The 24,142-nt window shown below is 29.4% G+C and overlaps 1 protein-coding gene across 1 annotated transcript in view; it reads right to left on the minus strand.

Annotated features, from left to right (window-relative positions):
• The window catches only part of LOC100199232 (splicing factor Cactin), a 56,377-nt gene extending 41,995 nt beyond the window's left edge, over nt 1-14,382 (minus strand). The window contains exon 1 of the mRNA XM_065816488.1: nt 14,193-14,382. Coding sequence (XP_065672560.1) covers nt 14,193-14,254 — 62 coding nt within the window. The 5' untranslated portion in view covers nt 14,255-14,382. The remainder of the gene's footprint in view (nt 1-14,192) is intronic.
• Nucleotides 14,383-24,142: the final 9,760 nt, after the last annotated feature.

The following is a 24,142-nucleotide window of genomic DNA, read 5'->3' on the forward strand; positions in this document are numbered from 1 at the left end:
TTTATTTTTATTTTTCAAATTATTAATATTAAAATCTAATGTATTTTATAACATAAGGTAAAAAACAAAAAAAAAAATCTTTTCTGATAAAATCGATTGTTCAATTTTAGTTCAGTTTAACTAGAAAGAGATGCAACCTTACAATAATGTGACAGAAGCAACTTTTATATGTAACAGACTCAAGTGTTGCAGTTTGAGCAGGTCTAATTTCATTTACTACTTTCTTAGATCTTGTCTATAAGAAAAAAGGCATCATAAGAAGTAAACTGAGCAAGCAACTTTCTAATTCAAATACAACTTTCTAATTCAGTCAAAAACAACTTCTAATTCAGTCAAAAAAAAAAAAAAAATTGGAGAAATTTTTTTAAAACCAAGTTAGCATCTGTTTAACCAAGCTCTTCATATCCTATTGCAGATTTTTTACTACTGATTTCATTCCTTAGTTTAATGAATCTCTTATTTATCTTTATATGAAATACTTATTGTTGTTATATTCAGGCTAGTTTGGTAAAAACAATAAAAATGTAGTTGGACCTGGTTAAGCTGCAAAGCTTGAGTCTGTCTCACTGTCACAAAGTGTGGTCTGTTTCTTTTTCTACAAATACTAACATAGTCGCTGCACAAACAAGCCATAATCTCTTGTTTCCTGACTAAAAAGTTCATTGACTAAAACACTATTGTCACTCTATTTATATGGTTATTAAGTTGCTCTAAGAAAATCTAACTCACTTGCCACAAAACACAGTGGAGGAGTATTTAACTCTTTACCTTATCAATTTCAGAAATTTGAATGTCAGACCTCTTGATTCTGAAGCTAGTACTCTAACCTAAGCACCACAGCTGCTCAAACTCTTCATTAAGAGAAGTTGCATTCCTTTGCTTGAAGTTGCTTTTCTTTTTCTAGTTATTTTCCTTAAAAACCGATGCTTCGGAATCAAAAAATTTAATGTTTTTTAAGTCTTCTGTTTCTTGCTCTCTTCATTATTTACTAGGATACGATAAAAAACAATCATTTCCAAAAATTGCATTTCAATACCTGTAATGTAATCTAATTTTTTGAACAAATACTTTTAGAGCTGCATCTAATACTCTTAAAAATTAACAGGGTCCTCAATACCTGGGGAAAAAAAGGTTCTTCTAGCATATCCCAACCTGATAATCAAAAGAATTATATGAAAATCTCAAAAGTAACATTAGTTTTATATAAAAATAGATACACTTTATAAAAAAAAAGATATAAAAAAACTATATTATTAAAAATTTGTAAAAATTTCAACTTTTAAATAAAAACATATTTTATATGCAACAAAATCAAAAACAATAACATTTTAATAAAACAATTATTATTTTTATAATTTTAATAAAATTTTGTTTCATTTGGATACCAGGCTGACCTACATTTAAAGAACTTTTTTTTTCAAAATATTATGTCTTGGAGCAACTCTATAATAACTCTGGAAATAAAAAATATTTTTTATTCAAATTTTTTTTTTTCCAGAGTTATTTTATTAAATAGAATAAAATTAGAGGTACTGAAAGGCAATTTTTGAAAATTGTTATTTTTCGGTCTGCCCTATTACTTACTAGTAACTCCCAACTTCCTTTTTGGAAGTATCTTTACTTTAAAATAAAAATCTGTTGTGTAAGATAGTGTTAATGGTTCTCTTTTATTTTCAATATATGTTAATGGTATAAACAATGGTTTACTTCATGTCAGTTAATCTATTCCCTGATAATAAAAAATTCTTGCAAACCACAACCATATTCCTTATATCAAAATGATGACAATAATGATGATGATGATCATCATCATTGTGATCATCATTATCAACATCATTATCATGGTACCCTCATTTCTATACTTCCCAAATATATAAGTCATGTATAAGGGAGATAAAAAATCAAATGGTGATGAAAATTACTGAAATTAAAACTCATCCAAATTGCGTCCTCCAAGCTCATCCAAATTGCATCCAAAGTTGAATGACTTACTTGAAATGGAAAAGTTTACATCAAAGAACCAAATAAACATTTTTAGATGTTTATAGAACATTTCCAAAATTTACAAAGTCAAAATTACAAAATTTAAAAGAAAAGAAATCTTTTCTTTTTTTAAAAAAAACCAAAGCTCAAAAAATTATAACTGTACAAGAAAATTTTAATAAACTTGGTTTATGATTACACTTAGAATTAATAACTTTGACACATTACGCTAGTTGAATTATTTAATAAATGTAAAAGTTAATTTTTTTTTAACCATATAATGCTTCGTTTAGTTAACAAAGTTTTTTAAAATATATTTCAAACAATTTTTTGTTTTAAAATAAATAAAAATAAATTATTAAATCATTCAGTTGCAATGAAAATATTCAAATGTACTTTTAGCAATGTCATAAAAATGTTAAAAAAAACTCAATAAGCAATATTTCAAACTCCTAAATCTGCTGTCTATAATGATCAGTATCCAAACTGTTCTCTAAGTATACATTAAATAAATTTATATTTTACTAAAGTCTCTTTATTATACTATAATACATGAGAAATTGATGAAAAACTGGACTTAGACGCACAAAAAAAAGAAATTGATATTTGCTCTATATATTATAAGGACCAGGAGTTTTTTATAATATCTAACATTTAGATAGATAATAAATTTCATTATATAAAATTTGAAAAACACTTGAAATTTTAATTTTTGAGATGTAGCACTTTTTGAAAATTCACTCCTACATTAGAAAGTAATATATAAGTGGCTAATAAATAATTAATATATAATTAATATATAACTAATATATAATTTTATTTTCTAGTTTGCAAACTAAAAGCAAGTTTAATTGCATCAAAAAAATTAAACTCAAAAAAAGTAAACTTTAATTTTAATTCTGTCCTAGCTAAAATTATTATTTGTAATAAACTTTGCAAAACTATGATAATTTAAAAAAAAGATTTAAACTTTTCATTTTTGTAATTGAAAAAAGTAAACTGTTGCTTTATTTGAAAGCGCTTTGTTAATATATAAACATTTGATTAGAAAAAAATAAAGTTTAGAAAGTTAATTCTTTTAGTGCGTAATTAATATTTTGCAAAAATATTGACATACATGGCAACTTAAATGCTCTTAAAATATGACAAGGCATGTTCAAGTTGTTCCAACAAAATATTATAAGCATGGTCAGACATAAGCTAAATGAGTATATCTAACAAAATATTGCCTATAGACAACATGAACTAAATGTTCAGTTGGTAGGAGATTTTTAGGTATCCATTCTCTACTCATGTCTTAAGTCTCGCAGTCTCACATGTAAACATGTATGTATGTATTGGGAGTATATATTGAAAAAGAGTGTTTTGTATTGAGACTCATTATTTGACAGGTTTATATCATATCAAGCTGAAATAAATTTTACCTGAAAGCTAAAATCCTAGGCTGCAAACATCAGTCTAATTTCAACTGTTGGAGTGTAAAGACATTTACACTCAGGCAAAATTTTATTTCTTTTTTTTTTTTCATTATCCAAAATTTTAAACATGGCTCAGATAATGTCAACAAAACCCTTTGCGAAGGGAATTGAAGGGAAAAGAATTTATATAACTTTCATTGCAAGGTAATTAGAATATTAGTGGAGGCATACAGCGACAATGCTCTTTACGAACAAACATGTAGGAGTTAGATTCAATAATACAAGGGTGGCGGTTTTGACCTGGAAAATAAAGAACATCCTGGTGGCTGAGAAAAAATTTGATTATACACACTTTTAGGCATTACTTGATGAAGATCTATGCCTGACACAGAATGAGCTTGTGGAAACATTAGGAGTCGATCAATTAACAGTTTCTAGACACTTGAAACAACTGGGAAAGATTCAAAAGCAAGGATATTGGGTGTCATATGAGTTAAAACAGAGTCAAATCAAAAAATGATTTCTCATCTGTGAACAGCTGCTCACGCGACAACAACAAAAAAAGGTTTCATACATCGGTTTTATTATCAAGGTTTTATGCATTGGTTTTATTATCGAGCCAAATGAGCCATCAACAGTAAAACCATATATTCATGGTTCCAAGAATATGCTCTATATCTGGTGGGACTAGCTCGGAGTAATATACTATAAGTTGCTTTTTATTTTTCAACATCTTCACTTCCAACAAGGCTGCAAGCAATAATTGTTAGAGTTAAAAGTTACTGGAAGAGAGAAGATAAAGTTTATAGCGCAAGATAACAATTAACAGACAACTTAAAAGATTGCAAATTATATGAATCAGGAAAACATAAAGGAAATAAGAGAACTCCAAAGAACTGATGTTCAAGGAAAAAAACTAGATAAATAGGAATTTTTTTAAAACAAAGGAACAGCCTAAATAAAAAGATGAGACTTAATTGAAAGACGAGTAACACGAAAATGAATTTTACTAGATGACACAAGAGACGCAAGTTCATTAGAACAGTGCCCATTATAGTATTTATAGAAAAAAGAAAGAGAAGCAACATTGCGACAATGTGACAATGGTTGGAGGTTAACTGCAAGAGCAGGTTAAACTATGTTTACAATGCGTTATTGCACCTTATCTCAAAGAGAAAAGGCATCATTAGAAGATCTGCTCCATAAATGGCAAGAGTATTCGATACAATGACGGATTTAAGATATATAGAGATGAAGAATATTATCTGGAGTGATAAGGTGGTAAACATGATAATGGTGCAGCCTTTGCAGATGCTAATTTTACAATTTGATAAATGGATTTAATATATGGTTTCCAAGAAAGATCAGAAGTAAGAGTTAATCCCAGAAGATGAAGTGTAGATGACTCATTGAGTACAGTACCGTTCATATATATAGGAAGATCTATATTATTGCAATAATGATTAGGTGAAAAAATTGACTTTTATCTGAGTTAAAGTTCACCAGCTAATGAGAGCCCAATGTTGTAACAGAAGAATGATCATTTTTGAGTTTAAATGTATCTTTCAAACAACCAGTGTTGGCTTCTTATCAAGTAAAGATAAGTGGTAGTATTATTAGCAAACATAATCTATAATATGGGGATAACAGATGATACTTTTCAGTAGGCTGAAAAACAAGACTCTGATAAGCATCTTTTATCCAAATTTTCAAAAAACTCTGGAGAACGATCTAACTCATCAAACTATCGTCTCATTAGTCTTCTTCCAATCATAAGTAAGGTTTTTGAGTTTTTAATTACTAAACACTTAATCTCTTATCTTGAATCTAATAACTTACCTTCTGATCATCAATATGGATTTCAATCTTCTTGTTCTACAGCTAATTTGCTAACAGTAATAACTGATAGGTTTTATTGTGCATTAGATAGAGAAGTTAAGGCCATCCCTTTTCACATTTCAAAAACTTTTGATAAAGTTTGGCATGCTGGTCTTCTCCATAAGCTTTCTTCTTATGGTGTATCTGGCAACATCTTTAAGATTAATGAATCCTTCCTTTCCAATCGTAGTATAAAAGTTGTCCTCAATGGACAGCACTCTTCTTCATATCCTGTAACTTGAGGGGTTCCTTAAGGTTCTATTCTTGGCCCTATACTCTTTTTAATTTACATTAACAATCTTCCAGAAATTCTTACATCTAAGGTGGCATTTTTCGCTGATGATACTACCATTTATTCTTGTTTTGATAAGAAGCCAACACTCTCTGATTGCTAAGAGGAGGATTTGGGCTTGAAAAGGATCTCACTCCTGCTACAGCTTGGGGCTGACAGTGGCTGGTGAACTTTAATTCAGATAAAACCCAATTTTTTTCAGCCAATCGTTATCTTAATAATTTAGATCTTCCTTTATTTATGAACAGTAATGTACTTGATGAGTCATCTACCCTTCATCTCATAGGATTAACCCTTACTTCTAATCTTTCTTAGAAACTATATATCAAATCGATTGCAAAATTAGCATCTGCTAAGATTGCATCTCTCTATCATGTTTGACACTTTCTTACTCCGAAATCTATTACTTATCTCTATAAATCTTAAATCCGACCTTGTATGAAATACTGCTGCCATATCTAGGGCAGATCTTCTAATGATGCCTTTTTTTTTTTAGACAAGATGCAAAAATGCTTGTTAGTTGGACCTGCTCTTGCAGCCAACCTCCAACCATTATCACACTGTTGTAATGTTGCTTCTCTTTCTCTTTTCTACAAATACTATAATGGACATTCCTCCAAAGAGCTAGCGTCTCTTGTACCATCTACTAAAATTCATTCTCGTGTTACTCGTCACTCAATTAAGTCTCATCCTTTTTCTGAGACTACTTCTAAGTGTTCCAAAATCTCTTATTTGATTTTTGAAAGAACATCAGCTCTTTGGAATTCACTTCCTTCAGCTTGCTATCCCGATTTCTACAATTTGCAACCTTTTAAGTTGTCTGTCAATTATTATCTTGCTCTATAAACTTTTCTCTTTTCTTCTCTTTCTTCTTTTTTCTCCCAATAACTTCCAACTCTAATAGTGGTTGCTTGCAGCCTTTTTGGAAGCGAAGATGTTGATAAAGAAAAAAAAAGCAATTGTTAAATATTTTGAAAGTTTACACGATAGCTCTGGAGAAAACTTCTGCATGACAATAACAGGTAAGTTGTCTGGACCAAAAGTTGTGGAGGAGTCTAAGCAGGAAACCAGTTTAGATAAAGAATCTGGAATGATTCAAATGTCAAGCAGTGGATTAACCAGTTTGCCAGCTATATCAGGTAGAATGCGACTAGTGGAATCAAGAAATAATATTGATGAAAAGTTCTTAGCAAACAATGCAGCTTTGCCTTTAGGTGAGGTGACAAAATCTGAACCATACAAGAGAGGAGAAATAACAGATTTGCCCTTATTATAGATACTGTTAAAGATTCTCCAGAAGTCACAAGAGCCTAATTTTTGAGATAAAATAAAAGATTTTGTGACCTAAAAATAGCAAGCTTTGGCATTAGACAAAATTTTTTTACATTGGTTTCTAGCAAATAGACGCCTATTTTCTAAAGAATTGTTTTGGATAGATATGAAAATAATGGTTAAGATTGGAAATTGCAGTAGCAAAATGAGAGGGAAACCATGGAATAGAGAGAGGCTTGACATGGAATAGTCGAGAGGGAAAAAAAGATGCCATGCCAGCCTAAATCCAAGAAGTTTTGTAAAAAGCACATTTGTCAGCAGGAAGATAAAAGATTTCTACCCAAGAGCCATCATAAAGAAAATTATAGAAAGAGTCCCAGTCAACTTTAAGGTAGTTGTAAGAGGTACAATTATATGGGGATTCTGATGATGAAAAAGAATGATGTAATAGTTTTAAAAGATCAATTCGTGATCAGAAGTACCTAGGTGTGTATGTGGAGAAACTGAGTACTGACTAGGATCAGAAACAAGACAAATCGAGTAGAGAAGTAAATGATTAAGATTGTTTGGAAAGCTAACTGGAAAGTTGACTATTTGTGTTGGAGATTGAGAAAGGCAAAAGTTGTGGGCCTTAACACCTGCAGTGTCACTGACACTAGAACCAAGCCATTCAGTGTGATGATCAATAAATTCACTAACAATAACGATATTGCCTGAAGTATCAAGAGAGGCTTTGGTTAATTTGATCAAAAATAACATCAAAAAGAGTGCAGTTGAGATAAAGGAGAGCAATATAAAACATAGTGAAAGGTGATAGAGTGAAGTGGAGTTAAATGAAAGAACATAAAAGAATAGTCTGTGGATTCAAACCTAGTTTCCCAACAAATAGGTGAATTCTTACAAATGTAAATGCCTAGGCCAAGCATGTGATTATTGGAGTCTTTTTGAATAAAGGGACGATAGCCATCAACACTATTTAATTTTAGTTCAGCTGTCTCATCTTGTGATGAGACAGCTGAACTAAAATTTATCTTACAAAGAGCATGTTGGTCTAGCGAACTTTGCAAGAGATAAGACTCAACAGAAGAAAATTTACTTCAAAGAATACTAATACTAGTGATTGATAGATTTAGAGAACTTGGTTATGACAATGATTTTTTGTGTTTTATAGTTTTTAATAATTTAGTCATTTTTTAAATTGACTAAAGAACTTCACTCAAAGCACAGATTGTACTCAGTACACTATCTAATAGTCCAAGCAATTGCTTCGTTTCTTTAAAAAACCCTAAGCCGTAACAAGGGCCCCAAATGTAGACTCAACAATACACACCAAAAGAACGAACAAATACACCATCCATGCGCAACATGGAGCTATAACAGAGTTTGGAAAACCTGACTACCAGATGACCTCAGAACCATAAAACTGAGTTGCAGACCTAAGAACCATAAAACTTGAGCTGTACCCTTATTAAGAGATAATAGAATGAACTGCTTTGTCATAAAAATAAAGACACAAGCAAAACCCATGCAATTAGTTAAGAATATCCAGCATTCAACATTGTAAACTGGAAACAATGTATTATAAGTACATCTACGCCAACCTAATAAATAAAGAATGGGTGCAAAACTGATCAGCAGATAGAATCTGTTTACCTCTTACATGTCTGAGCATGAGTTTTATTGTGTTGAACTTCTTAGTGACAAGTCTTGAGCCCGGTCTTGTAAAACTTCCAAAGTGTTGGTCTTGGTCTTGGGTTAAATTTTTGATGTCTTAATCTTGGTCTATAAGCATTCAGACTTAGTCTTGGTCTTGAGCCCAAATGTCTTGGTCTTGGCCTTTACTGTCTTGACTATATCTCTGTATATTGGGCAGATTTATGCAAATATAACTTTCTAAAGAACTTTTATTTATTTATTTAGAGATAATAATGTTGTTGATAAAGAAAATTTCTGCCGAGGCGAACGCTATTAGCGACTTTATTGTCCTTTTATTAACTTATTATTTCTCTATTATTAACATTTTATTTCTCGAATAATGAGCTTTTTTACATATGTAAAAACTAGCAAAATCAAAAATATTTTCCACTAATTAGACATAGAATGATACATATTTCAGCTTAGATAAGCTACAAACAGTAAAAAAAAGGTAGTTAAATATTTTTGTTAACATTTTTAGTAAAGAAAGTAGGAAACCATTAAATAATTGAAGAAACTAATTAAATTTAATAGTTTTTTAAAAACTGTAACAACTAATAATTTCTCTAAAATTTTAATTTAAGTGAAGCAATTGCAAATAATCTTGGTCACCTTGCCCAAGCAAAATCAAGCATTTGCATGTTATCCAATACTTAGAGAACTTTAGCTTTTTTTTCTTTATTGAGTCTATCAACTTTTTAACAAACAATTTTCTAGAATAGGCTTCAAGTAACCTAAGCATTGGATGGATAATATGTTAATACAGATTGGTATACACTAATAACATTTTTGTTGCAATAAGTCAGACATAGCATGCTATATTTCCTACCAAGGTATTTTTTAATTTTAAAACAAAGCACATTGAACATTATAAATATGATTCAGTTTATATTTTGAAAAAATGACTGGTCATTTCCTCTCCAAATTCTACTGATTAACTTCACCAGAAACAACAGAAGTTTTGTATTTATGTATTCTCTTATTTTTTTTTTTCAACAGCCTATCTAACCATCTAGCGCATGAAATATTTAAGTTTTAAGCATTGAGTTAAAAAACGAAGTACCATGATCCAGGGCTACTTGGATCCGAGTTTGAGATATGTTTGAGGTTCTCTCCTATATCTATGTTAATGTAAAAAAAACTTGTTGCTAATTCATAGGCTTAGGTATTAGTAATGATGCTTGTAAAGAAAAAAATAATTGAGGGGGGGGGGGGGAAAGGTCACCTTTTTTTTTTTTTTGCGGAGGGGAGGGGGGTTAGGTTGGATTCAAGTACACCCTGTTGTGGGACTACTTAAGCCCATAGTGTAAAAAGTATTTAACCTTTTGAGGTTTCCAGCAAATCTCTTAGATGGCTTATGATGTCTTCTAATAAAGACTTTTACCCATGCAAAACCTAGGAGAATGAAACATTTAACAACACAACACACACCCCCAACGCAATCTAGATAGGATTTCACAATAATTGGAGGATCAAATGAGGTCAGTGGGTAGCCAAAAGACGAAACTTTATTCAAATGATCACAGAATGATTTTCTTTTATATCTGCAAACCAGTTTGGTAGAACCAGTTATGATAGTATGTAGCATACCCCAAAAAGTGTATAACAATAGCTTTAACCAAAAATCAATATTATTTAGTTATACATTTTACAACCTAACAGATATTAAAAACATGGTTAATACAACAAATGTATCAACTCCTTTTAACAATATTTTATATTTTTAAAAGGAGTTGATATATCTGTTGTATTTACCATGAGGTTTAATATTAGCGGAAAACAAATTTAATCATTTTCAAAGATAAGCTGCTACAATGACATTTAGGTTTGAGTAGCTCCAATTTTTATCCTTTTTAATTATGTTTGAACAGACAAAAGTTTTACATGAAATATTTACCATTATTGAAGTTTCCTTCAGAAATATTTTGATCACTTCTTGCAAAAAAATTTAACTTTTTTTTTATGTTACTTGATTTGAATAAGTGTATAATTAACTTATTTACTTTCTAACCAAATAATTTTATAAAAAATAAACAAATAAATAAACATTTTATTTCTCTGGGTTCAAGTAAGCCCAGGTAGCTTAAGTGGCCCTGGATGACGGTATTCAAAAAATAATTGGTAATATAATGACTACTTTATTATTAACTATTAAAATCACTTATAGCACTATTTTATGTTTAATAATGGTCGGTTCTATTTAGAATTTTTTTATTTTTTCATTTTTTATTTTTGTTAATTCACCTCCCCAAGGCCACTACAGACGAGGAGTCTACCTAATTGTGGTTATAACCCTCTCATAACGCTATAACTCCAAAACACGAACCTTGACGAACAAGGCTTGCGTGGAGAAACAAGTTGAGCGGGGTACTACCAGGGACGTGGTAGGGATCGAACTCAGAGCCTCATCTTTTTTTCATAAGAGCATCGTCTGTTTTGTTTTATAAAAACCAGAGGTTTTTATAAAACAAAACAGATGTTGGCTTTGTAATTGGTACTAAATAAACATTAGAAACCAAAATTTTTAGATTTGATAAACAGGAGGTTGAATTTCCCTATCAGGAGGTTAAATTTCCCTATCAGGATGTTGAATTTCCCTATAATTTTTCCCTATAATAAAAAAAAATTGAAACCTAATCATCTGTATCTTTATGGTTTAAATGTACGTAACACCTTGACCTTTCCAGGATTGATATCTTTTCTGCTATACCTCTTGACCTAAACATATCTCATGTATAGGAAAGAAACTCCAACACACCTTATTACTACAACCTTAATCTCACCTTTCATCACTTCTTTTTTTTGTTTTAACCCTAAAACAGCAAAACAGCAACACACTCTAAACTTAATTCTAAAATTGCCCTTCCTTTGTTTAGATTGCTGTGGCTTTATACTTAGCTATGATTACTGTGATCAGTCATCATGTAAATTTTAAAGATCTCTTGGTTCATTGTACTATCTCTCTTATAACAAATTGTACTATCACTTATAAGACAAATTGCACAAGTGTTAACTTGTTATCCACTTCAAAATCTGGATTATGCCTTTGCAAGATTGATAAATTTAAAGTTAATGATAATTAATAGTTAATTAACATTAAAACTACAATTATAAGATTAATTTTAATATTTAAAAAAAAAATTATTCAAGTTTTATAATAAAAAGAATAACTTTCACTAAAATCTTATTATTCTTATAATTAAAAAAATAACATCATAAAAAATATATATAAAACTTATAATTAATTTTCTGGTAATAGAATTTGAGATGTTAGATTTTCATATTTATCAGGGAAAAAGTTGAAACAAATTGTCTGAAAAAAGTAACACAATTTAAATGTCTTTTACAAACAGATTCTTGCAGTCTCCATTGATGTTAAAAATTAAAATTTCAACTTGATAATTTTATATCAGTGCAAAAAAATATAAAAATGAGATTTTTTTTAGATTTTTTTTTAGATGATTTGATATGAACAACAACAAAAACAACAACGACGACAACAACAACTAAAATTGCTCTTTAACTCATCGAGGATCGTAGGAGTTAAACTATTTTGAATTATTTCAAACTATTTAGTTGAAAATTTGAAAGATTGGTGGAATAAATCTTATATTTGAAAAGATTATCAAAACATGGGTAGACGTATGTGTAGACATACAACAAATTATAATGGATGGGACAAATGTCTTTCTGTCCTTAAAGGGTTAACCACTTTCATCTATTTTTTCATACTTCACTCACTTTATCATTGGTAGAAAAAAGGTAAAAAACAAACCAAAAATACTATATTCATATATTAGAAAAAAGCAGAAAGTAAAAAATCATATAAGAGCACTTAATGATAATATTGGTTCAACAATGTATGACAAACATAATATTGTTGATATTTTGAACAAGTATTCTCATTCTGTCTACATAAAAGAAGAAAATACAAATGATTGTAATTTTGAAGTACAAACAAATAGCAAGTTTGGAAAAATAGTTTTTGATCAAGCACTTGTGAAATCATATTTGTCAAAATTAGACATAAACAAGTCTAGTGGGTATGACGAAGTAAATCCTTATGTGTTAAAAGTCTGCTCTGAAAGTTTTTCAATACCACTTTCAATTATCTATCAACAAAGTTTAACAAATAGTGATATTCCTGATCTCTGGAAAATGGCTAATGTGAGTCCCATATTTAAAAATGAAAGTAAATTGCAAACAATAAATTTTCGAACAGTATCTTTGACATCCATACCTTGCAAAGTATTAGAAAAAATTATAAGTGATAACTTAAAAAATTATTTAGAATCAAATAATATTTTCTGTAAACAACAACATGGTTTCTTGAAGGGTAAAAATTGTATAACAAATTTATTAGAATCCTTAGATTTTATAACATACCAACTAATAATAGGCAATTCAATAGACATTTTATATACCGATTTTCAAAAAGCATTTGATATAGTGCCTCATAAGAGATTAATATCAAAGTTATGTGGTTATGGGATAGAAAAAGAAATGCTAAATTGGATAGAAACATATTTATCAAATAGAAAACAACGCGTTATAATTGGTGATACAAAATCAGATTGGTTAGAGGTGCTAAGCGGTGTTCCACAGGGTTCTGTGCTTGGTCCATTAGTGTTCTTGTTATATATTAATGATTTACCATCTAAAATTAATAAAAAATGCAAACTTTATGCAGATGATAACAAAATTATTGCTGTAGTTAACAACCAGGTAGACTCAAAAAGCTTGCAAGACGATATTAATAATCTAACTGAATGGTCTGACAAATGGATGATAAATTTCAACATAAAAAAAATGTAAAATCATGCATTTTGGAAAACATAATAAGAATTTTGAATATTGCATAAAAGATTCAAAATTACATTCAACAACTAATGAAACTTGGAGTGTTAATTTCAAATACTATGAAGTGGAATCAACATGTAAATATGGTTGTAAATAAAGCAAATAGTCGATTAGGTCTACTAAGCAAATCATTTACTTACTAAGACAAAAACACAATGAAGATTTTGTGCTCCACTTTTGTAAGACCTATTCTTGAATATGCATCACCAATATGGAACCCTTATAATAAAAATGACATACATAAGTTAGAAATTGTTCAACAACGAGCAACCAAGTTGATTTTAGAGTTAAGGCACCTACCCTATGAAGAGAGGTTAAAAAAACTCCAACTGACTTATTTAAAAACCAGGAGAATAAGATATGATTTAATTCAATATTATAAAATTTTTCATAATTTGGACAAAGTGTTTTGGTATCAACAACCAAAAACAGCAATTTCTATTTCAGCAAATGGTCCAGCTGCAAACATTAGAGGACATAAAGCACGTGTAGATATTGAGCTAATAAAAAGAAACAGACCAAGGGAAAACTTTCTGACAAATAGAGTTGCAAAATGGTGGAATAAACTACCAGAAGAAATCATTTCCGCAAAAAGTTTGAAAATCTTCAAGAACAAGCTTGATAAACATATGGATATTATGAAACTCTGATCTCTATGATTATTATGAAACTGTAATTTAGCATGGGCTCATAATAGATTCAACATGGCGTTGAATCTCAAGGAGCATAAATAAATAAATAAATAAATAAATAAATAGAATTGAATATTCAAAAAGCAAAATAAATAAATATACTTTTGTTCTTTTTTCAATCTGTCTAACTCTTCCTCGTACGATATATTTTTGTGTTTGCCCATATTTATTAAAATATATTATTAAATAAAAAATGTATATTAAATAATGTACAAAATCTTTTTGAAAATGTTTTATCGAATATAATTTTTTTTCTTTCAAATTTAAATTTTAATGTTTCAAGTATTGTCGTACGGCTATCGTGCAAATGCGGACTTTAACAAAAATAGAACGCTATCTGTAACGAGAACGAGGATCAAATATCATTTAATATTTTTAATTGTCGTTATCATATCCATTTAAAGCGGATTTCAACTAGACGAAAATATTCGCGCGAAACGAATTTTTTCGTCGATAATATCCATTTTTTTAACCATAAAATATAAAAATTTACAATAATATTTTATAAACTCACATAAATAAGGTTAGGTGTCACTCATATAGTTAAAAACTAGTCAATGGAGTGACACTAAAAAAAAATAAACATTTAATAAAACATAGAAAAAATTTAAAATAAGAAAAAAAAAAGTTAAAAAGAAAAAAATAGTAAATAAAACATAGAAAGAATTTAAAATAAGAAAAAAAAAAAAAATAAACAGAAAAAAAAAAAAAAGAAAGAAAGAAAAGAAAATAAAGTACTAATACATAAAGATAATATTAGTGATTGCAATAATAATATGATAAAAATAACAATATTAATAATAATGTGAATAAAAAAAACAAATAGTAACTATATCATGATAACTTTACTAAAAATTGTAACTTACAAAAAAAGCTATGGTAAAAATAATTATAGTAGAGTTTATAACAATGACAGAAATTATCAAAATAAACATAACCATTGCAAAAATTAAGACATTAACCATAAAACCATTATTACAATTGAATCACTATCACTATCATTATAAATAATATTAATAAGATTTAAAAAAAGATAAAAAAGATAAATTAATGATAATAGTAATATTAGTAGAGTTTAAAAAGACAGTATTAAATAAAAGTAATAATAGTTTTATAAATACTGTAATTTAAAAAAAGCAATAATAATAAAAGTTAAAATTAATATTATACAAATCTGGTCCTGAAAAAAAAGCTCAAAAACGACAATATGAATTGAAAGCAGCTGGTAATGAACCAAAGCAATTAAAGTTAACGGCAGGTCTCGCGTCAGTACAAGTGCCACAAATGCAAAGAAAAGCTGGGACATCCTTTACAGCAACAGAGAATGTAGAATTATTATCAACATCCATTGTGAATATCACAAGTAAGCCTATTATTTAAACAGGGGCAATTACAGAGATTAGTGACCAATCATCTATACAAGACACAGATAATAATCAAGATAACATAACTTCAGCAGATAAATGAGCATAACTACAATATTTAGAAACATTCAGAAACCGAAGCATTACTGAAACTGCGAGAGTGACAGTAGAAATGGGTAATTATGAAGTGCCTGTAACTGCAGCGGCGGACCTAACTCTGGCAGAAAAGTTTATTCAGAAGCAACCAGACAACGTTGTAAATGTATATGAAAATGATCCAGCTAATTTCTAAAACTGAAAAATGCAAAGATGATTGATAAAACGCAATTTATTAGCATATTTATTAGGGCCAAATCAGCCAACAAAACATTCAAGGTTATCTAAGTTTTACACAAAATCAGTTAAAGTTAATGACATTGAAGTTGTGCAGAAAAGGTCATGGCTTACCTACTCTCTATCATTAGACACAATTTTTTGCATTGTTTGTTTATTCTTTGGATCAAGAGAGGACACAAATTCTTTACATAATAGATTTGATAATTGGTCAAACTTAAGTCACATCATAACAGAGCATTGCATCCAGAAAAACCATCGAAATGCTGCTGAAGCTATGGCTCATGCATTATTAGACTCCACAATTACTAAAATGTTAAATATTAAAACCATGAGACATCTGAGCAAAAAACGTAAAGAAGCGGAGAAACGACATCAATACCTAATACGAGTTATTGATGCTATTCGGTATTTGATCGCAGAGAGTATTTCTTTACGTGAAAATGAGGAAGCCAACTTTTACAATGACTCTGAAAATTGTGAAGTCTTTCAATGTGGTGCGGGTAAATTTCTAAATTTGTTAAATTTACTCAGTCAGTATGATGGGGTGCTGAATTAAAAACTTTCAAATATTTGCAGTACTCAAAAACAATCTGCTGGAAGGGGTGCTAGAATTACGTTTTTTTCCAATTATACACAAAACAAGCTCGTTCATACTATGACACAGATGGTCAAGAAGGATATTTCAGAAGAGATAAATAATTCAGTATTCTTTTCACTACCAGCTGATGGCACCTCTGATATTACACTCTGTGAGCAAACTTCTATTGTATTACGTTATGTTACGCTTGCTGCAGAAGAGGCCGTTGTAAAGAAACAGCTGATTTTAATTGTTGAAATTGAAACAACTACTGATGAAGTGAAAAAATCAAAGATGAACTCAAATCAAATTACGTAGATATTCAAAAGTGTGTGGATATGTCTTTTGGTGGTGCGAGCAATATGCAAGGAATAAACAAAGGAGTTGCAACACATTTGAAGCAATGTTCTCCCATGGCAATAAATATTTATTGTGGATTTCATGGAATAAATCTGGTAATGAAAGCTTGTGCAAAATCTTCTGTTGTTTCTGTTAACCTTTTTGGAACAGAAAACCAGCCTGGTGATGTGCAGTAATTAAAGACTTTTCTATACGGAAACTCAAGGAAAAAAAACAATATATTTGAGAAGTGCAAATCTCTTCTTGAGGATGTGAATCAGTCTCTTGAACTGGCTGCTACCCACAGAGTTTGTTTCAGTGCCGTACAAAATGCTACAAACCGACTGCTGACACTTTACCCTGCAGTAATTGATTGCCTTGAAAAAATTTCAAATGACATGGAATTTGAAATGAATATTCGAAGTGAAGTATATTTTATCCCGATTTCAGTCATATAAAACAATTGTGACTTTATGTCTCTTCAAAGAAATTTTTACTATCTTGGGTTTCCTAAATAAAATTCTTCAAGGAGAAACACTTGATTTTTTCATTGCTATAATTTCTGTCAATGTATCACTGGAAAAGCTTCAAGTACTAAAGGACAGTGCTAACAAAAATTTTATTTTATCTGCTGTTAAAATTGCAACTGAAGCTCAGCTTGAACAGCAAACATTTGTTGAGAAAAAGACTCGCAGAAAGAAACGAATAGACTTTAATGAAACAGAAGATGAGTGGCTTACTCAGGCTAGAGATCAGTGGCTAGCAGAAGTGTTTTATACTGTAGTTGATTCAGCAACTGCAGTTCTTGTTGACAAATTTTTTTCACAGCGGAAATTTTTAGAAAGCATAGACTTGTCAGTGGAACATGAGAAAATGTGGAACTTGACGCATTCAGACAAGCAAAAACTATGCTGATACAAATGAGTTACATATAATTTTCCTTGATCGCTTATTTGTCTCTCGTTAAAAATACTTCACCGGCCCCTCTTATGGAAATTCGTACCTGCTTTTCAGGTGCCACCACGCCTCTTGTCAAGATGAGATCGTAAGAAAAATAGTAAACGTTTCTATAAGTTGACATACTACAAACAACTAGAAGCGATTCTAATAATTCCTTTTTAAAAGAAAAAAAAAAAAGTTCTTCAAAGCTAAAAATCACCCGACTGAAATGTGTCAAATACCTAACTAACCAACTATGTTCTTCAAACTCGCTTTCTTTTTTGGCGGTGGGTGAGGGAGAATGATATCATTCCCTTTCTCTCCTTCCCTTCATCCTCCTTACCTTTCACCACCCCTCCTCCATATTGCGTAAAATCTTCCCTGCAAACCTCCAAGGGACCTAGAAAATAGTTCGAGTTAGCGAATGTTCGAGTAATCAAGACATTCTATTACATGAACTATTAGGGATAAGTAAAAACAATTCGAGTTATCAAAAATTATATCGAAAATTTTTTCTCTTTTTTTAATCCATGTTGACAGCGTATGTTTTGGAACGCCATATTTCATAGCAACCTGATTCTTTGACAACCCTTCATCAATTTACCTTAAAGCAGTGTACTTTTCTTTAATTGATTTTGTGTTTGTTTTTTTCTTTACAACAACAATAGCTAAGTTAAAATGTACACATAACAAATTTTATTTTAATATTGCAACTCACGTTGGTATAACTTATACTATAAACTAAACTATCAAACTACTATTATTGTTTACAAATCTTGTTTAAATTAATGCATTAAAGTTAATTAGTATATGAATTTTTTGGCACTCTCCTACATTTAAACCCAGCCAGTGGGAACGCTTTACAAGGACATCATTGCGGTTTCTTTTTATATTTTTGTTCTAAAGTTCGAGTTATGGGGAAAATATTAGCGATGGGAAAAGATAAAATGGTTCGACTAACGGGTATTCGAGTTATCGAGTTATTTTTATGTGAGGTATTAGTGAGGGTTCAAGGGGAACTCAAAAGTTGTTCAATTTATTGGAATTTGGCGGATTTTAAATTGACTTTTTAAATAGTTATGCGGAAATATAAGTTAAATTATGCAAAATATAAATTAAAATAAGTAGGGGAAGTCGAGGTACAGTGGATCGAGGGGTACAGTGAATAAGAGGCATTTTCTTAAAGATTAGAATTTTTTTCATCTCGATAATATAATCATTTTATGTTTTCATATATCAGCAATCTTTATTCATAGTTGTTATCACCTCAAAGTTATTTGGCTATACCCCTATTCACTGTCATTAATTCACGGCTGTGTTCATTTATTCACTGTGCCCCTGTAGTGGGGCACAGTGAATCACGTAACACAACTCACTTTAGGCCTTTCTGTGAGTCGTTAGATAATAAATATTTTGGTTTCGGTGATTTCTTATCATGAAGGATATATAACTCAATCATTTTGCCTTGAAAAAAATAAAATACGTATTTTTACTTCTACTTAATTTAAAAAATAAAGAAATCCTATCCACTGTGACCCAACTTCGTCTAAATCAAAATAAAAAAAATGTAAGTATGAAATATGAAATAATGAAGCAAAACTAAATGATAATAATTTATTAAATAAACTCATTCCGAGTTTATTTAATATTTAATAAACTACTGGGTTTTTTTATATATAATTATTTATTATAATTTTATATTTTCTATTATATTTATATTTTCTTATTTTGATTTTCTTGTTTTGATTTATTCTTCCGCATTTTTTAGTTTATAGTTCCGTATAATTAAAGTTACATTTCCACAAAAATTAATTTATATTTCCGCACGTCGTAAATCGGGGTTATTTGGATGGAAATATAAATATAAGTTTTATAACTTATTTTATAGTAAATTACAATTGCTAAAGGCAGTTATTTTGGATATAAATTAGGTTATATATTAAAAAGTATATACATAATATATATATATATATATATATATATATATATATATATATATATATATATATATATATATATATTAGGGTGGAGCGATTTTGAAAATTTTTGCATATTATCATAAAAAGTAATACACTTTTTATTTTTTATTTTTTTAGAATGATTTTTAGGGTTCGCAACCGACCCTACAGTATTGCGCAAATGTACCCTAAAAATGCTTATGTTGCGTATGATGTTATGCAACAAAAGTTGTTGGTGCTTTGCGTACAAACCTCTTTTAACTAATTTTTTTACTTATAGTGTGCAGAATTATGTCTATAATGCTTAATTGTTCCTTTTGCCGGTTAAACTAGTGTAACTACTGTACAGTGATGGCTTCATCAACCAGTGTAACGATAGCTACCAGAAAAAAAAACGGAGATATGGCTTATTGGACAGATGTCCTCTTCTTTAGATAGTGTTATGCTTCCATCAAAAAGGGAAATGTTGGCCCTTTTCTTCCATTACAAGCAGATTGCCAAGCAAAGCATTAGGGAAGCATTACATTCCACAGCAAATGATGTTTTTGAAGTTTGGTCAAAGACCCGAATACCAGTGCAATTAAAGAAGCACGTTGTCCCTAAAATCGAAAACATTTACAAGGAATGGGAAAAGTTGAAGAAAAATAAGGAGAATAAAGCTAAGCGTTCAGATTTTTTAAAACAAAAGGAAGACAAATGGAATGAAGGATTAGAAAAACTATTCAATATTGCCCATGCCAACGCATTGGTATTGATCACCATTCAGGAGGATAAGGACTTCCTATTATGCCAAAGAGAGAAAATTTGGAGAGGCAAAATGGGTCTAGTCGATAAGAAATTGGCAAAGCAAGAAAAAATATCAAGAAAAAGACAAAAAGAAATGAATCGAAAAAGGGACTGAGAGGAGATGGCAAGAAAATCTCGAGAAGAAACAGTTGTTCTTTCATCATCATCTGAAGGTTAAGATAACCCTAAAGAAGATAGAATAACTCAAGAAGATGCCTTGCCTGGTAACCAAAATGACCCTGAGCCATCAACTTCAGGTACACCGGCTCCAAATCGTCCTAGACGTGGCAGGAAAAATATACTGAATGAGAAGTTGGCGGCTAATTTAGATGTGGCTAAATTGAGTAATCTTGGGGCGGCACTTGTATTAACACCAGCATTACAACTCCTTGGTCATGATCAACAGAATACAATGTTAATCCAGCTTCCATTTAAAAGGAACGAATAAAACACCGCAAAAAGATAGCAGAAGGTTTAAGGAAGGAATTCCTTTATGTATTCATTGGGATGAAAAATTACTTGCTGACATCACCGGTAAAGAACCTGTTGACCAACTTCCAGTTCTAGTATCTAGAGTAGGAGTGCAGCAGCTAACGAGTTATGTTAAAAGTACAACATAGGCATCGGTACATTATTAGCAACCTTACCCTATATATATATATATATATATATATATATATATATATATATATATATATATATATATATATATATATATATATATATATATATATATACATATATATATATATATATATATATATATATATATATATATATATATATTTATATATATATATATATATATATACATATATATATATATATATATATATATATATATATATATATATGTATATATATATATATATGTATATATATATATATATATATATATATATATATATATATATATGTATATATATATATATATATATATATATATATATATATATATATATATATATATATATATATGTATATATATAACCCAGGATTTTTTTTTTGAGAAGGAAAGGGGATGATGTTTAAATATTTTAGTATTTTGTACCACATTGGTGTCTCTTAAAAAAAAAAATGTCCTCAATTTCTAAGATATTTTAGGATTTTCAGATTGTGATGGGGAGGGGGATGCATAACCCCCATCCCCTCCCCTGGATCCGTCATAGATTTACTAATATATATTTATTTGTAATTCATTTATAGTTGACATATATGGTTATTACAAAGGTAGCTTTATAATTGGCTTATTTAAGTCAATTGACACTTACTCTTTAAAAATAAGTATTGTTATAAATGTAAATTGTAAGATAACCGATAAATACATTAATAAAGAAAAAAAAGCTAACTGGAGTGGCAAAAACTAACAAAAATATAAAGATTTTATTTTACTTGAGTTTATTAATGTATCCGACATCTTTAATAAAAACCATGCATCCCAGCTAACATTTGGTCCTAAAAAGACGCCTTTTTAATGTTCAAAAAATGTTCAGAACGTCCAATTTGTAAGTCCTGAGTAAGATATAGATTCTAATCCATATTTTTTTCTACGAATGTTGGTAAAGTTTGGCTTTGCATATCTCAGGTTTGATTTGAGAAACTTATAAACTTCATTCATAGATATTGGCACAATTTGTAATTTTTACTTTGAAAATCTCAGTGATTAAACAACGCAGGTTTTTTTGGTTTATAGGTAAAGTATTGCTGCTTGGTAAAAAAATTTTAAATAAAGATTCATAGTCTCTGTAGATATTTTTTAAAGCTCTCTCATAAATTTGATTTGTGCGCTTATTTAGTTTCTTAATGTGAAACATCCATATAAGTGGGCAGTATGAAAAGTGTGAAGTTATAAATACAGAAAGTATAAGTTTACGCTGATTGAAAGACATAAGCTATGCTATTCTTGAAAGTGTCTTTACTTTTCTGCTGGCATATTTGCATAAAGAGTTCACATGCTCATGGAAGGAAAGTTGTTATTGAGTTTTATTCCGAGTAATTTAACATTTTCGGATATTTTAATTGTTAAATTAGAAATAGTAACTTCTAGGATACAATGTTTGCTATTTTTCAGGGTTTGCCTTCATACCACTATTTTCGAAACATAGTTACTGTTGGTAGTTACCGAAGTAACATCTTTTTTTATCATCTGTGTAGCCAGCAATTTCAACCTCCGGAAGGAAAAATAAAAATTACATATAAAAATGTTATATGTAAAATAACAGAGGTCCAAGAATTGAATATAGCATATCAGTGTAATAGCTAAATTGAATAGCTTTTTAATATATATATATATATATATATATATATATATATATATATATATATATATATATATATATATATATATATATATATATATATATATATATATATATATATATATATAAAGTAATATTTGTCTGTGATTGCATGGTTGCTTGCAGTGATAACCTCGGACGGAAAAAAAGATTCTAGCATAGCTTATGTTCTTTCTCATTGAAAAGATATGCCAGGTCTTGTGAATCAATGCCTTTAAATTCAATGACTTTTTAGTTGCTATTTTGTAATACTCAGAATTGATTGCGGATTATCTTTTCTCAAGCTTCGCTTTAGCATCGTTAGTTTTGGGTGTTAGCAAACGCAACACCCTAAGTTAACATTTTTTTCCATATAAAGGATTTTATTAGTCACAAATTATTTTTGGGACCCTATAGTAACAACCCGTTGTAACTGCTCATCAAGATTTTTATCAACAGTTGTTGAGTTTAAAAGCTAAACAGCAATTATTCCGGAGTAGACGGGAAGATTTTTAAACTTCTTTTTTTTTTAACTTTATTTCAAAAAAGATATTAAAGATTAGGATGATATATTAAAGACCAGATGAGAAATTAAAAATTAGGTTGCATAAAATCATTGGTTTTTCGTTTGGAATATTCAACACTCTATAAATAATTGAAGATTATGCTGCAGAAAATCATTGAATATGGTTGAGTATTTTAATAACTTTTATCAATAAACACTATTATCTTATTAACTTAAGAAATTAAAAATTTTAATTTTATGTAAAAATTATTACTAAAGAGTGATAAATTAATAAATAAGTATCCTGAGCTATTTCTTAAAATTTTTTAGAAAATTAAAGAACAAAAAGTTTTAAAAAAAGAGTTTGATTATTTCTTTTTTTCACTTAATTTTGAAAACCTATGCGACGTATTCAACAGGTTTCAAGAGACGAGTAAAAATTTATATAATAATGTAATCTTCTTAAATAAAATTTAGTTATAATACTATAGAAAATGCTGAGATTTTTATGCTATGAAAAAAGGGGATAGGCCACATTTTAACAAATTTTCATCAAATCATAAAAAGTATTTCTGGTTATAAAGATGTTTTTTATTGACGCACAATTAGGTCAAAATATCATTTAATTTGAACATATCAATTATTTTGCGAAAAAAAAAAAAGATTTTACAACTAACATAGGAAAGTACTTTGATGCGTAACCCCATATAGAAGGCGCTCTCAGGCCAGCTGAAAGTTGAAAACAAAATGTATGTGGATTGGTGACACCCTATAATGACTTATTTTCTTTAACGATTTATTTCTTTACTGTTTATTTCCTTCAGCAATTTAATAAAGGCAGTTATAACTTTTCATAAAATATTTACTATCAAACCTCAGTGGTACTGTGACATAGGACTAATTGTGGGTAACTAGTTAATAAAAATTGTGCGACACATTTGTGTATTACAAAACAAAAGTGTTTTCTACATG

The sequence above is a fragment of the Hydra vulgaris genome, chromosome 13 (assembly GCF_038396675.1).
Source record: "Hydra vulgaris chromosome 13, alternate assembly HydraT2T_AEP".
Lineage (NCBI taxonomy): Eukaryota > Metazoa > Cnidaria > Hydrozoa > Anthoathecata > Hydridae > Hydra > Hydra vulgaris.